At 49.5% G+C, this 13,182-nt stretch overlaps 1 protein-coding gene and 1 long non-coding RNA gene across 2 annotated transcripts; one reads left to right on the top strand and one right to left on the bottom strand.

The window, feature by feature from the left end:
• Positions 1-6,158: 6,158 nt before the first annotated feature.
• BSX (brain specific homeobox) lies at positions 6,159-8,475 on the bottom strand. The gene is made up of 3 exons (XM_086766327.1): positions 7,984-8,475; positions 6,882-7,078; positions 6,159-6,752 (listed from the first exon to the last, which is right to left on the bottom strand). Exons 1-3 carry the CDS (start codon positions 8,249-8,251, stop codon positions 6,507-6,509), a joined length of 711 nt encoding a protein of 236 aa, XP_086622453.1. The 5' UTR covers positions 8,252-8,475; the 3' UTR covers positions 6,159-6,506.
• Positions 8,476-10,457: 1,982 nt separating this feature from the next.
• On the top strand, positions 10,458-11,443 carry LOC147597879 (uncharacterized). The gene is made up of 3 exons (XR_015261024.1): positions 10,458-10,727; positions 10,906-11,071; positions 11,320-11,443. It is a non-coding gene; the product is annotated as an uncharacterized LOC147597879 (long non-coding RNA).
• The last annotated feature ends 1,739 nt before the right edge of the window (positions 11,444-13,182 follow it).

The following is a 13,182-nucleotide window of genomic DNA, read 5'->3' as shown; positions in this document are numbered from 1 at the left end:
GAGTTGAAGTAGGCAACAGCCCCCTGAAAATGAGCTGATGGCCTTATTATTTGGCTGACATGCAGATGCGTCCATGTGGTGCAAAATGCTTAATGCCTTAATTGATCACCTTCCTCCTTATCTGTCATCCTACTACCTTTTAGAGCTCCCATAAATTGGGGTGATCTTTCTGGCTGGGTGGTGTGTTTAATTTGGGGTTTTTTAATAAAACAACGAACTTTTAGGAAACGTTTTAATACTAAACCGATGCTAAGCTAGAAGCCCTGTATACTTCTATGATGCTGCATCAGAGGATGGGGATAATTTTTTTTTTAAAAACACTGATCATGATCTTGTTGCAAATCATTTAGAAAGGACTGGTTGGATTGTTTTTTTTTTCCTCCCAGAAAAAGACATTATTTGCAGCATATGAGGAAAGAAAATCTTTTGATCTACCTCAATACTAATGCAAATCTTTCCTGCGCCTACCAGATATGGTAGCACAAAAAGGGACCGTACAAGTAAATGATGAGCATCCATCTTCTTAAAAGCAAAGGCCAAAACCTAATGTCTTTCGAATTAGGAAGGCAAGGAATTTAAATAAGAAATAGTCCTTGAATTTTCCATTAAGCATTCAGGAGAGATTGAGCTGGAGTAGAACCTGCCTGCCGTAGTCCCATGGCTCCAGCACAGCTATCATGGAGTGCAGTGTTATTCAACATGAGCACAGGCTGCCTTCACAGCAGCAGCAATGTATCTACATACATCACTCAATAGAACTTGTCAACATTTACTTGGCAGGCCCTTTCTAGTGCCACCATTTCTTAATATTTTAGATTCAGGAAGTGTAGAAGCTGAGTCCACCTTCAGTGGTCAAAGACCCCGGGGCAGTTCTCCTTAGGAGCAGTGCTGCTGCAATATCACTGTCACATTTCGTTCAAAGGTAACTGAAGTCGACTTTCCACCACCGTCTCACAAAAGGTACGAACAGCTGGCTCATAGGCTGCTGACTGTGACAAAAACATGCTGGTCTATCACTTAAAACCATTAAATAAGGCAAAGCCTAAAAGCCATGTTCCATTATGATATCTCTAAAGAAAAAATGTCAAAGCTGAGGATCGTAAACCAGATGAGGTTATGTCTAACTCCTACAGTCACTGAATACTTCCAATAGGTGTGAACAAGCTACAATGTCCAAACAGCCCACCAGCCAAGCATTTGGTCATTATCATCTCCTGTTAAGGATCAATTCCACGATAAATTATAACAATACGAAGAATATGCCTTTTTTTTTGTTTGTTTTACATGTTGTCTAAACCTAAGCAATCTCTGTGTTAGAATAAACAGGCATGTGAAGAAAGGGTCAACTCTGGTGACTGCCTCTGTGGTGTGAGAAAGAGCTCTAGATGCACAAAATCACGGTGATAGGTAAAGGCGGTGAATCTCCACTGGTGACAGCTGGCAAGAGTGAGTTAAAGCAGCCTGCCTTACGGAGGAGCCTGCTTTGAACAGAAGTGATACTGAGCCAAAAACCTGGATAGAGCAGATGCTAAAGAAGCATCGAGCAGCTCAGCAAGAGCTTTGCATAATCCTGAGTGCAGAGCGGGCAGCTGCAGGTAATACTACAGAGCTAGTTTTCTCTGATGTTATAGGAGCACATAAGGGTTTGTTCCAGCAGTCACAGCAAAGCCAACAAGATACATGGTACTGGAGATTATTGAGTCTTTACTTTAGGAAAGCAAGTTGAGCGGTCTCAGCAATGACTGAACAAAATGAGTCACAGACTTCAGTCAGCTTGCCTTTGCTACTGGCTTTTCAGAAACCTGTATCATCATAGAGTTACCTCATTATCATGAGTTGAAACCAACTTCGTCCTTGAAAGACTATCTGTACCCTAACTGGTAGAAAAGGCACTGCAGTCCACTCTGGGATCACCCTTTCTTCCCTTAAGCACACACTTTACACCCACCTGCCATCATCACCAAGTGCAATGCATGAACACTAACTGTGTCAGTAGCTGCAGCCACCCCAAGGCACTTCTAGTAATGGAGCTAGAAGTGTTTCATCAAAGCTTAATATGCTATAGAACAAGATAAATCCAAGACAGAAGGAAGCCACTTTTTAAGCAGGGTAAGACCATCCAAGCGGGAGTTTGCAGTTAGTGAAGGTGATGCTGTTTGTTACTGTGACTAGAAGAGAGGAAGAACAAGTCATCAGTTCAGGAGGCTACAACAGCCGGGAGTTCGCAGCGCTCAGCATCCTCTCTGCATTCACCTACTGCTCCTCAGCACGGCCCACGCCTGCAGAAACGTCGGAAAACTGATGAAAAGAAACGCGCTCAGTCCATCAGCCAGCAGAGAAAAACAACAAGTGGGAGCTGTAGAAAGAATTTCACATAGTGCTCGCAGCACCTGGATCACTTACTAGGTCTGGCCATGGGTTATTTGCACCTTCACCGAGTGACAGTCCGTGGTACTCTCAGGGCTGACACTACACATCTGTTTAATAGCGGGACTCTGCAAATGATTTGCTCTACAGCTGCCTCTACAGCCTGCTTTTACATAGCTCAGGCCTTAGAAGGAAAAAACTTGAGTTGGAACTGCTTTCCAGTCCCATAAAAGTTAAAAATGTTAAGGGCAGCAGACAAGAAAATGCTCGAAATAAAAAGAGAAAGCAAAAGTTCACAGGAGGATTTTATAGACTTTTTTTGGTTTTCTTTAATGAAAATTATAACAAACATTAACCACTTAGGTGTTAAATGAACAGGAAAAAAAAATTTAAAAAAAACCCTCACAGAATAATCTTAATGAAAATCAATATTTCAGTGGATTTCTTGAAAAATATGAAATCCACCAATATTTCCTATTTCCACCAATTATTTCCTGCAAGCCATTTCCACCCCAGCATTTCCCAAACAAACACATAAAGATTAAAAAGAAAAAAAAAAAAAAAAAAAAAAAAGAGTACCAGCTCTAAACAATCTCTCCCCTACTCCTCAATCTTCTTGAAAACAGCAGTAAAGAGAGCAGGAAAAAGTCAGCAGTCACTGAATAAGTCAGGACCTGGGAATAAAAACTCATTTCACATAGTCTAAGAGGAAAATATCTGAAATAAACAAAAAAAAAAACCCCACAAATGCCTCCTCAGCCTTTCCTTCTTCCCAGGACTGTCTCCACTCTCCAAAGACATGATAAACTCTTTCCAAAATCTTGTCCAGATCATCTAGAAACTGCAGCCTCCTGTCACCAGCCTGGCAGGAGCTGGCTGATGAGGGAGGGGATGTCTCAGAGAGCCACCATCTCCTTTGGCTGTCTCAACCTCTGATTTTTGTTTTTTTTTTTCCCCTTGTTTGCACTAAACATTCTAGGATAAGCACCCTGTTCCCAAAGCTTCCTCCTGCCACCTGCAAGGCTCAGCGCACACTGCTGCAGCGTCCGGGCTGGGACGGGGACTTCCCTGGGGCCGGGCGGTTCACTCTCTGTGCGTATTTGTCACTGAGGCTGCTAGCAATGAGTGTCTTTGGTTTGAAACACGATTGCTATTTCAAATGTTAGCCAAGGTGCCCAGCACCACAGAGAGGTGAAGACAGGTGGGTGTTTGCGGATTTTATTTTATCCATCAGCATAAATACTTGGTGAAGAAAGTTCCTGCAGTGGAAGGGGAGATGCAGCAGAGGCTCGAGTGTTACTTGATTCATATGCTGACCATTCCTCATGGACCTGGCAGGTCCTGAGGGCGATAATGCCAGTGGCAGAAAGGGGGACAGGCTGCTGTTACCCCCCTGTGCCCCAAAAAGACCACGGCACCTCACTGCTAAAGGGGTCCCGTGAACATGGCCCTGGCCAGGGGACTGCGGTGAGGATCCCTGTGGGTTTTAACTGCCCCAACGTCACTTGCTGTCACCTGCAGCGTTGTCTGGGTTGCGGCACAGGAAAGGTCATGTGCTGCAGACCCTGGTCCTGGACACACACCCGGTGCCCACACCTGAACCCCAGGATCCTGCCTTCCAGAGCCACCATCAGGGTCTAAATGCTGCCAGGCCACGGGTGTGCAAGTGCCCCAGGCCCTGCTACTGCAACAGAGATGAGCAGACTTCTGGGGTGCTGGGTGCGGTACCAGTGCACGTGGTCACACAGCACCTGATCACACCCCTCGATCTGCGCTGGGAGGGCAGAGCCTGGCAGCGCCCGGCAGCTGACACCACCATTTTCTTGACATCCACTGGATGCCTTGCAAAGAAGTGGTGTAAATGCACAGAGGAGGAAAATACTGCTTTTTTTTGCATGTGTGTGCCCAGTCACTTGTGCATCTTAATCTTCTGCTTTTACCTTCTCCTGCCTTTTCTTCTTTGTGCTCTTTCCAGCTCAGAGTATTTTTACACACCTTTGTCTTCAGTAATAAGAGAGAACAATTCTTTGCACAAGCAGAAGGAACAACACACAAATATAAAGAAACAGGATTTTTAATATCCCTTTTCATCTAGGTGCCATTTTTAAAAATAGTTACATCTTTAAACTTGCTTCTAATATTTTCTCTCACTAAATACTTCACCGCCCAATGCCTTTACCAAGGGCAAGTCCACCTGAGCGGCTGATGGGAAGTCACTGACCTCCGCAGCTGAGTGCGGTCAGCCAGGCCAGCTCCCAGGCGAGCGTCTGTACCGCATCGCACGCTGCGGTGCACAGCGCCCGGCCGCAGGAACGGCAGCGGTAAACGTGGTTAGAAAAAAATTATCGTGTAAATATTATGGTAAAGCTTCCTTTTTATATTACTTGTAATAGTTCCTAATGAAATACGTGCTGAGGGGGAGGCTGACAATCAGCATAGAGCAAAACGAACAAAATACTTTGTGGGCAACTGAGGACGGACGCGGATGAACAGTGGCACGAAATCAGAAGGGTTTTGAGGTGGTTTCCATCACCTCCCTGCCTACGGCCGGGCAGGTGTTGAGAGAAAGGAAGAGCCACGGAGCCTTGAGAAGCGCTTCCAGCCACGACGTGGCGATGCGAAACGACCTGCCAGCGCTTCACATCCCACCGAGGCTTCAGGAGGAAAGCAGTTGGGTTTACCCTCTGAATTATAATATTTAGGGAGCTGGGGAGCATTGTAGCAAAATTTGTTGATGAAACTGATTGTCCTGGAAGTACTTATAAACACCACATAAAAGACAACTTGCCATTTTCTGGACAGATGGTTGGGTATTGGGTATTCCCCCCTCCAATGTGTCATCTCTGTTATTTTACACGTACAAAACATAAAGGGAAACCCACAAAAAAGGAAGCAAACATACACATTTCAATCGTCTGTATTTTATAAACTAAACAGGGACACATTTTCCCTCACAAAATCACATGTCCCATATTCCAAAATGCCCTGCAAACGCTAAAGACACTGGACAATCAAATTAACTTCCTGTTTAGAAAAAAAAAAACTTAACGTAATGAGGCACTGACATGCCAGCAGGCTGCTGGTGCACAGACGACATCTGAGCAAGCACAGCCTTTCCTCCAGGTTTTTAAAGAGGGAAAAAAAAAAAAAAAAAAAAAAAAAACCAGCCCTCCCCTGCAGATGCGAAGCCTCGGTCGCGCTTCCATCATCTTTGCCAGCCAGCAGCTCACCCCACAGAAAAAAAAAAAAAAATTAAAAAAAAATAATTAAAAAGTCTTAATTTACCTGGAAATTAAAACCTGGCAGGAAGAGAAAGGCAAAGCGAGCCCGGCGGGTGGCTGCTGTGTCTGGCTGCGGTGCGGAGCTCAGAGAGGCGGTGGGGAACAGGAGCCAAACGTGGGACCGGCTCCGGGGCTCTCGGAGAGGAAAAGCAAAGCATTCGGAAGGCGATTCACACCTGCAGCCGTGAAGGCATCAAGCTGCCGGTGCAGGTGGCTCTCCAAGCTGTGGAAAATTTCTTTTGCTCGCTGGGGCTGCGTTTGCTCCGAGCAGCCCTGGCAGGATCGAGTTATTCGTGATGCTCCCCCCTTCCCTTCTCAATTCTTCGCAATTAAATACACGGTAATTTCAGTCTTACCTGTTTCTTTGCAGGGCGTTTCTACAATTTTTTTTTTTTTTTTTTTTTAGTATATGCTTGTCCTGGAAGCTTTGCCCGGGATCGAACCCGACCTGCCGCTCTCAGACACGACAACATGCTGGCACGGGTATACGTTTATTTTAAAATCGAGGAAAGTTCGGGGAGCGGAGAAAAGTCCGGTATTTCGAAGGGAAGGGGAAACTTAAAGGAAACTCCTTTTTTTTTTTTTTTTTCCTTTTTTTTTTTTTCTTTCTCCCCCACCAGGCAAAGCTCAGGTTTGGGGTAATGCTGGGGGGAAGCCGGCAGCACCGCGGGGCATCTCTGCCTTCGCCCCCGGCCTGCCCGCCTGCATCCACACCTCCCTCCAAAATCCGTGCCCCTCTTCCCTCCGAGCTCCGGCACTGCTCGAGGCTGGGGGACGAGGAGGGAGGCGGCTAGGGGCGACTTGCGGGGCCGGGGCCAAGCCGCCCCGAAGAGGCGGGTGAGCCCAGGCCGGGCGCTCCTAGAGATGACGGGGAGCGGTGCAGAGGTCCCCCTCCTCCAGGATGTCCACCTCGTCCTCGGGGTCCTGCAGCAGGAAGGGGCCGGGGGGGCCCTTGCGGGGCTCGGTCGCCGCCGCCCCGGGCAGCTCGGGCTCCGGAGAGCTCTGCTCCCGGCTCTCCTCGCCCCCCGGGTGTTTGGGATCCTCCTGGGTTTTCCGCAGCTGCTTTTTGTGCTTCATCCGGCGGTTCTGGAACCAGGTTTTCACCTGGGGAGAGCAGGACGAGGGAGAAAAATAAATATAATAGTAATAAAAAATAAAAGTTAACAAGAGGAGGTGGGGATGCTGCGCGGGGCAAGGGGTGGGCGCAGGCGCCGGACCCCGCCGCCCCGGTACCTGGGTCTCGGAGAGGCTGAGGGCCGTGGCCAGTTCCACCCGTTCGGGGGTGGAGAGGTAGCGCTGGATCTCAAACCTCTTCTCCAAGCCGGAGAGCTGGGAGTCGGAGAAAACGGTGCGGGCTTTGCGCCGGCGGCAGTGCTTCCCGGGCAGCTCGGCGTGAGCGTGGTGCTGGAAAAGGGCTGGTACCGGCATTCCTGGGGGGAACAGGGGCTGCCGTGGGGCGAGGAGCCGGGGGGCTGCTGCCCTCTGCGACCCCCGGCTGCGGTCCGGCGGCTACGGGCTAGGGTGTCCCCCTGCCTTCTTTTTTTTTTTTTTTTTTTTTTTCCTTCCTTTTTTAATTTCCCCGTTGATTTCGTTTTGGCGATCGTTTTGTTGGTTTTGGGGGGTCTCGTCGCTTTGAAAACACGAGGCTTTGCAAAACGCTTCGCCTCTGCTTGAAGCCACCCCGGCGAGGCGAGGCTGGCAGGGAAACCCGCACCCTCCCGGCAATTAAACCACAACGAAATGGGTGCAGAAAAACCGAGAGGAGCCCCGAAAAAGGCTGAGAGAGGGCGGGCAGGAGGGGAGAGACCCTCCACGGCCACTCCGGTGAAAAACTTGGGCTGCCCGGTGGAAAACTTTGGAGAGGGTTTTTCCTTCCAGGGCAATGAACCTTCCCGGGAAGGGCTGAGCGCAGATCCCTCCCTCAGCCCCAGCACTGTCTGGAGGGACAGCGCAAGGAAAAATAAATGTTATTGCTCCAAAAATAAAAATAACGGGGGGGAAAAAAGCCAAGAGAGGGAAACCGTCAAGGTCTCGGGCGATGGAGAGAACGACAAGCTGCAGGGAGATGGGCTCCTGTCCCCCAGAACGAAGCCGGCACTGCCCGGGGCTCCCCGAAGCCGGGGTCGGGCTGGGGGCTGCCCCGCGCCGGGGGACTCCTGCCCCGGGGCGGGGGGAGGCAGCCAGGATCTCGGCGAAGGACACAGAAAGGTGCCTTTCGCCTTCTGTTTTTCGCTCCCGGAGCGCGTCCCGCTGCGGGGTCTCGTCCGCGCCCGAGTCCCGCACCCCGTCGCCCCTCGGCCGCCCCCCCCCCCCCCCCGCGCGGGGCCGCACTTACCCGAGGTGGTGAGGAAGTAGGGGGGGTGGTGGTGATGCTCCGGCTTGTGCAGGGCAGGGTGCGGGTGAGGCGCCAGGAGGGTCGGGGCTGGCATCAGGGGGTACCCATAGTCCAAGAGGGGGACGCGGGAGGCCAAGGGGCCGGGGAAGTGCTCGGGGGGCACCTCCCGCAAGGGCTTGGGCTTGTGCAGCAGGATGTCCTCGATGAAGAAGGAGGTGGGCCTGGGCGCGGAGACGGGGTGCACGGGCGAGGTGAAGTTGAGGTTCATTTCGGTTTGGGTGTCGTGTCCCCCCCCCACCCCCGTCGGGCAGCGGGGAAGGGAGCGAGCTGGGCTGGGCGCTGGCTGCCGGAGGAGAGAGGGCGGCCGGCTGCACCTCCCGGCGCCGAAGATAATAAATTTAAAAAACGGTAATAAATAAATAACAGTTTAAACAAAAACCTGGAGGAACAATAAATAATAATAATTTAAGTAAAAAATTCCCCCGGCCAGAAATAAACGGGAAGAGCCGGGGGACGCGAGGCGGGTGGGCTTGGGCTGCGCGGGGAGATGCGCGGCTTTGAGGCGCGGGGGGAAGGGGGGGTCTCCCGCGAGCCAATGGCGATCGGGCGGGCGGGGGACGGGACGGGCCCGCCGGGCCACCCAAACCACAAACCGCTGCGGAGGGGGCGCGCAGAGGGCGCGCATCCTCCTCCCACAGCGCGGCAGCCCCTAGCCCCCGTTCCCAGCCGGGGAGCTGGGCTGCTTTCCCAAACGTGGGAAACGTTTTAAAAAAAAAAAAGCAAAAACTTGGTGAAAAAAAAAAATTAGTGGCTCTTTCCCGGCCTGTCCCACGCTCTGCTCCTAACTTGTCCCCACGCACGCAGCTTGTGCCATTCCACTCAGGTTATTACCCCCTTGGGATTTTGTTCCCGTCCATTCCCGGCTCAGTGTAGTGCTAACACTTCTTTTTTTTTTTTTCCTTTTTTTTTTTTACTTTCCTCTGTTTGTATTTTTTTTTCCTAATCTGTAACATTCATTTCCCCGGAGTCAATTTGCTAAAATGAGGGTGATATACCACATCATAGCCGAGATAATTTCGGTTCGCATCTCAGAAAATTGCTCTAATTATTGATGTTAAACTCAGGGAAATTAAAAGAAGGCACTTCTCCTTCATCTCCTGATTTTAAGCTCTAATTTGTTGAAATCGAGTTGTCATCACAATTCCAATCACTACCGTTAATAGTAAAAGTGTTCTAATAGAGCCAGAATTCGCGCAGCCCATGCTATTAGATAATTAAGAAAGATGTTAGAAAGGCAAGTGCTAATCCTTGGGCACACGGACAGCATTTCCATCTGATCCAGCAGGTAGAACAAATTAATTACCAGAATCAATTAGTCCTAAAAGTACAGTTCTCGGGGAAGTGTAAGCCATGCCTTCCATATGGATGAGCTGGTAAATGGTAAATAGAGGAGAAAAAAAAAACTCTAAAAGAATAGAAATGGCAATCGTCCGGTTTTAATGAACCTGGAATTCGCAGCGCCCGACTTTTCCAGCGGTGCCGCGTATTTTCCGCCGCCGCCGGGCACAATCACGCGTGGGCGAGGGGACGGGCAGCCACTTCTACTCCCACGGCCGGCTCGGGCTGTTGAGAACAACAAGTTACAACGCCTGGCAGCTTTGAAAATACAGATGTGGCTCCTTCATCCGTTCCACCGGGCCAAAACTCGTGGCGGGGTGGCCCCGTCTCGCCGAGAAAACCCACGGGAGCGTTTTTCTCTGTGTCTACAGGGAGGGCGTGTTGCAGCCACGCACACACTTCGTTTTGCACGTCTGGTGTCCACACACAGGCAGGCACTGCTGCACTCATCATGCACTTAAGCGACATTTCATATATAATATAATATAATATAATATAATATAATATAATATAATATAATATAATATAATATAATATAATATAATATATATATTTTACATGTATATATCCATCCATGCCTGCATGGTATGGATGCTAAGGCACTGCTGCAGGGCTCAGGGAAAGGTTCGCCCACTGCTGAGCTGCCTCTCCCAGTGCTGCCAGCAAAAATCCCTCTTTTTCTCTAGGAAAATGAAAAAAAAAAATAATACTAATAAAAAAAAAATCTGCTGCACCATCCCCTCCTGAAATACCCATTTCAGCATCAGCCTGGGATCTTGGGAGGGGCTTTAAAAATGCAACAGGCTAACAACTTTCTCTGAAGAGCAAATGAGTAAGCAAATGAATTAACAGTGATGAAACGGGTCTAATGCCCGACTTGTTAACGGAGGGAGCGCAGCCAGGGAGGGGTAAGCCGCTTGACTGGCCATTTCATCAGCTGAGATTGCTTCTCCGGGAGGGCTGGGGCTTTACTCAAGAACAGAGTGTGTGTGTGTATATATATATATATATATATATACACACATATATTTAAAGCAGATCTGAAAGATTAAAGACCTGTTGCTTCAGCCAGATTGGGTCACAGCTTTAGAATTCGGGCACGGGCTTGCTTGCCTGACAGTCACATCAGAGGGGCTGCTTTTCGGAGTTCCTCTTTATTTAGGGTGCAGCTGGGGAGGGGGAAATGGGGCTGCTCTCTTGGTGTTACTTTCCAGCAACAGCAGCAAAACCCGGCCCCAAACGGGGCAGCGGCACTTCAGGCACTGCAGCCTCTCCCAGGTGCTGATTCAAGGGCAAGGGGCAGAGGTGATCACCCCCAGTCTGTGGAGAAGCCCCCTGACAGGAAGGTAAGACCCAGGGCAGGGGTATCTCTGCACTGCAGTCCTCACACCCAGGGATTTTTAAAATTTAACACTTTTGTGAGGTGCCAGGTGCTTCCCACCATTGGTGGGCAGTGTTGGCAGGGTGGCCTCTTTGCCCCACAAACCTCTTACCTATTTTTCCCCTTTTGGCTCTCTTCTGCAGCTCCCCACGGTGATGGGGACCCAGCAGTACAGATCTGACCTCAGGACCCCCGAACACTCCCAGCCCTGGTTGCTCCCCTCTCCCAGGACCAGACATACGCACAGAAACAGATATTCCTGTGCATTTCTGCATACACAGACAATTCTGTCTGCAGCTAAATTCACAGGTGAGTCTGGTCTCCAAACCCCGTGGCCTCCTCTCAGTGGAGCGGGGTCCCCTGTTGAGGTGGTCCCATAGCTTTTCCCCAGATTTGGCAGAAACTGCCCCAAACCTGGGCAGAAGCTGAGGTCTCACTGGGCTGAGGGACACATCTAGGAGAGAAAACAAGAGGGGCTGGGGTCAGTGCAAGGTAGGGAGAAGCAGTTTGGCTGGTTTACTCACTGTGTGTTTCCCTTTCCGTGGTGGGGACACCAGAACTGCCCCTCGACACTGCAATCCTGCATCCTGCCCTGAACACCTCGCAGGACTGCGCGACATCTCAGCCCGCAACCCCAAACGACTCACACCTCCTCCAGAGGCACGCATCTGCGGACCCAGGTAGCCACACTACTGTGGAGTATGTTTGTTGTTTCTTCAACAAAATAAAATTATTTCTACAGGCTTAGGGAGCTTTATACACACCCCCTCTCCCTTCATGATTTAATATCATGCGTCATACACACACGCTTTGCGTACACAAACACCAGTTGTCATTACTCGCACTCTTAAGATCACTTGAAGGTATTATGGGGAAATTTTGCCCAGGAAAACAGAAATTTATTTGACTTAAAGCCTGGGGGGTCATTTAAAAGGTCAGTGCAGCTAGATCAATGTGAGTAGCTTTATTTCAGGGTGTTGCAGTAGGGATAAATTTGGTGCGGTTTAAAAATACATGCATTTACCTTCCTGCGGCTCTTGAAGAGGTAAGGTAGCTTGGGAGCCCAGCCTTTTCATGCCTTTCAAGACAAACCCACTCAAGAAGGAAGGGTTAAATTAAAAACAAACAGCCTTGATATGGTGAAAATGGGAGCCTGGCTGCAGGAAAGAGGTCTGAAGAGCTCAGTTTGAGTAGCCATGGAGAGAGGTCTTTTGAACACAAAGCATGGCTTAATGGAGAATGTTCCATGCATGATGCTTCAGGCAAAACCACTCCCCACTCTGGAGAAACGGGGTGCCTCTGCCTGGAGGCTCACTGGGTGCTGCTGGCAAGAGGGAAAAACACTTCTGTGCTCCACTGCAGCCGCTTTCCCTATCTACATCCCTTTGCCTACGTCTACCCTTTCTCCGCAGGTCTCCATGACCTGTCTCACCCGGCACCCAACCCTGCCTCCTACCACCCTGCAAACCCACTGTGGAAAATTGTGGCTCTAGTATTCGTGACAAGAGAGAGTTTTAAAACTAATCTCAATTGATGTAACGTAAGGGTGCAGTTAAAGGCAGCGGTGGGAAGCCCCTTCAGTACTAAGTTAGGTCAGCACTCGAGGCTTTTACTGGCATTGCAGCGTGGCCAGAGATAATATTTTAATGTTGGCAACCCTCTAGTATGCCTTGACACCAGCTCAAGTTCAAGGAGAGCTTGATGGATGGGCTTTGATATCAAGCGCTGCCTGAAACAACAGGGCCTAGCAGGTTGTGTCAGGACAGACAGTGCAAGCGAGAGGGCTGGGGGAGGGTGAGAGGGGAAAGAAAGTGTCAAAGAGAAGCTTACCTCCCCACCGGGGTTGAAGGCAGGACCATCCAACCAGGTCTTCCAAGGCTCATAACTCTGCCACCCCTTGTCTTTTGCTACCTCAAAAACACATCGTCCCACAGCCCGTGGACTGGCACGCACCTTCATCTGTAGCTGAGATGAAGAGAAGACAAGAGAAAGAGAAATAAAGAAGTAATCAGCCTGTTAATTTCACTCCAAGACAACAAATACTCAGGTTAAAAGCTGGGTCTGTGTTATTCTGACAGAATCACTGGATCTACCCACAAACATCACGGGAATTTCAGGGCTACAGTTCTAGGTAAAAAGCACGGGGTGGGTGGAAGCATTGCTGTTGTGAGGGGGCCACGTTAAGAAGAGATTGGGATAGGATGGTACTTTTGAGGCTTTTATCATCTACCGATAACGGCAAGAATTTTGGGGAGAAGAAAGGATATGACATCAGTGACAGCCAAAAAATTAAAGAGTAAAAACTTAGACTGTAGTTTCCTTACGCTGCTCTCACAGGCTCAGGGAGAGTGAGAATGCTGTCTCTCTACTGAAAATTTGCCTCACCATCTGACAATCCTCATCATTTTCTGAAGGCAAGC

Source organism: Chlamydotis macqueenii, chromosome 24 (assembly GCF_036417535.1).
Source record: "Chlamydotis macqueenii isolate bChlMac1 chromosome 24, bChlMac1.mat, whole genome shotgun sequence".
Classification (NCBI taxonomy): Eukaryota; Metazoa; Chordata; class Aves; order Otidiformes; family Otididae; genus Chlamydotis; species Chlamydotis macqueenii.
The sequence above is the reverse complement of the archived record's forward strand: the minus strand, read 5'-3'. Positions and strand labels throughout refer to the sequence as shown.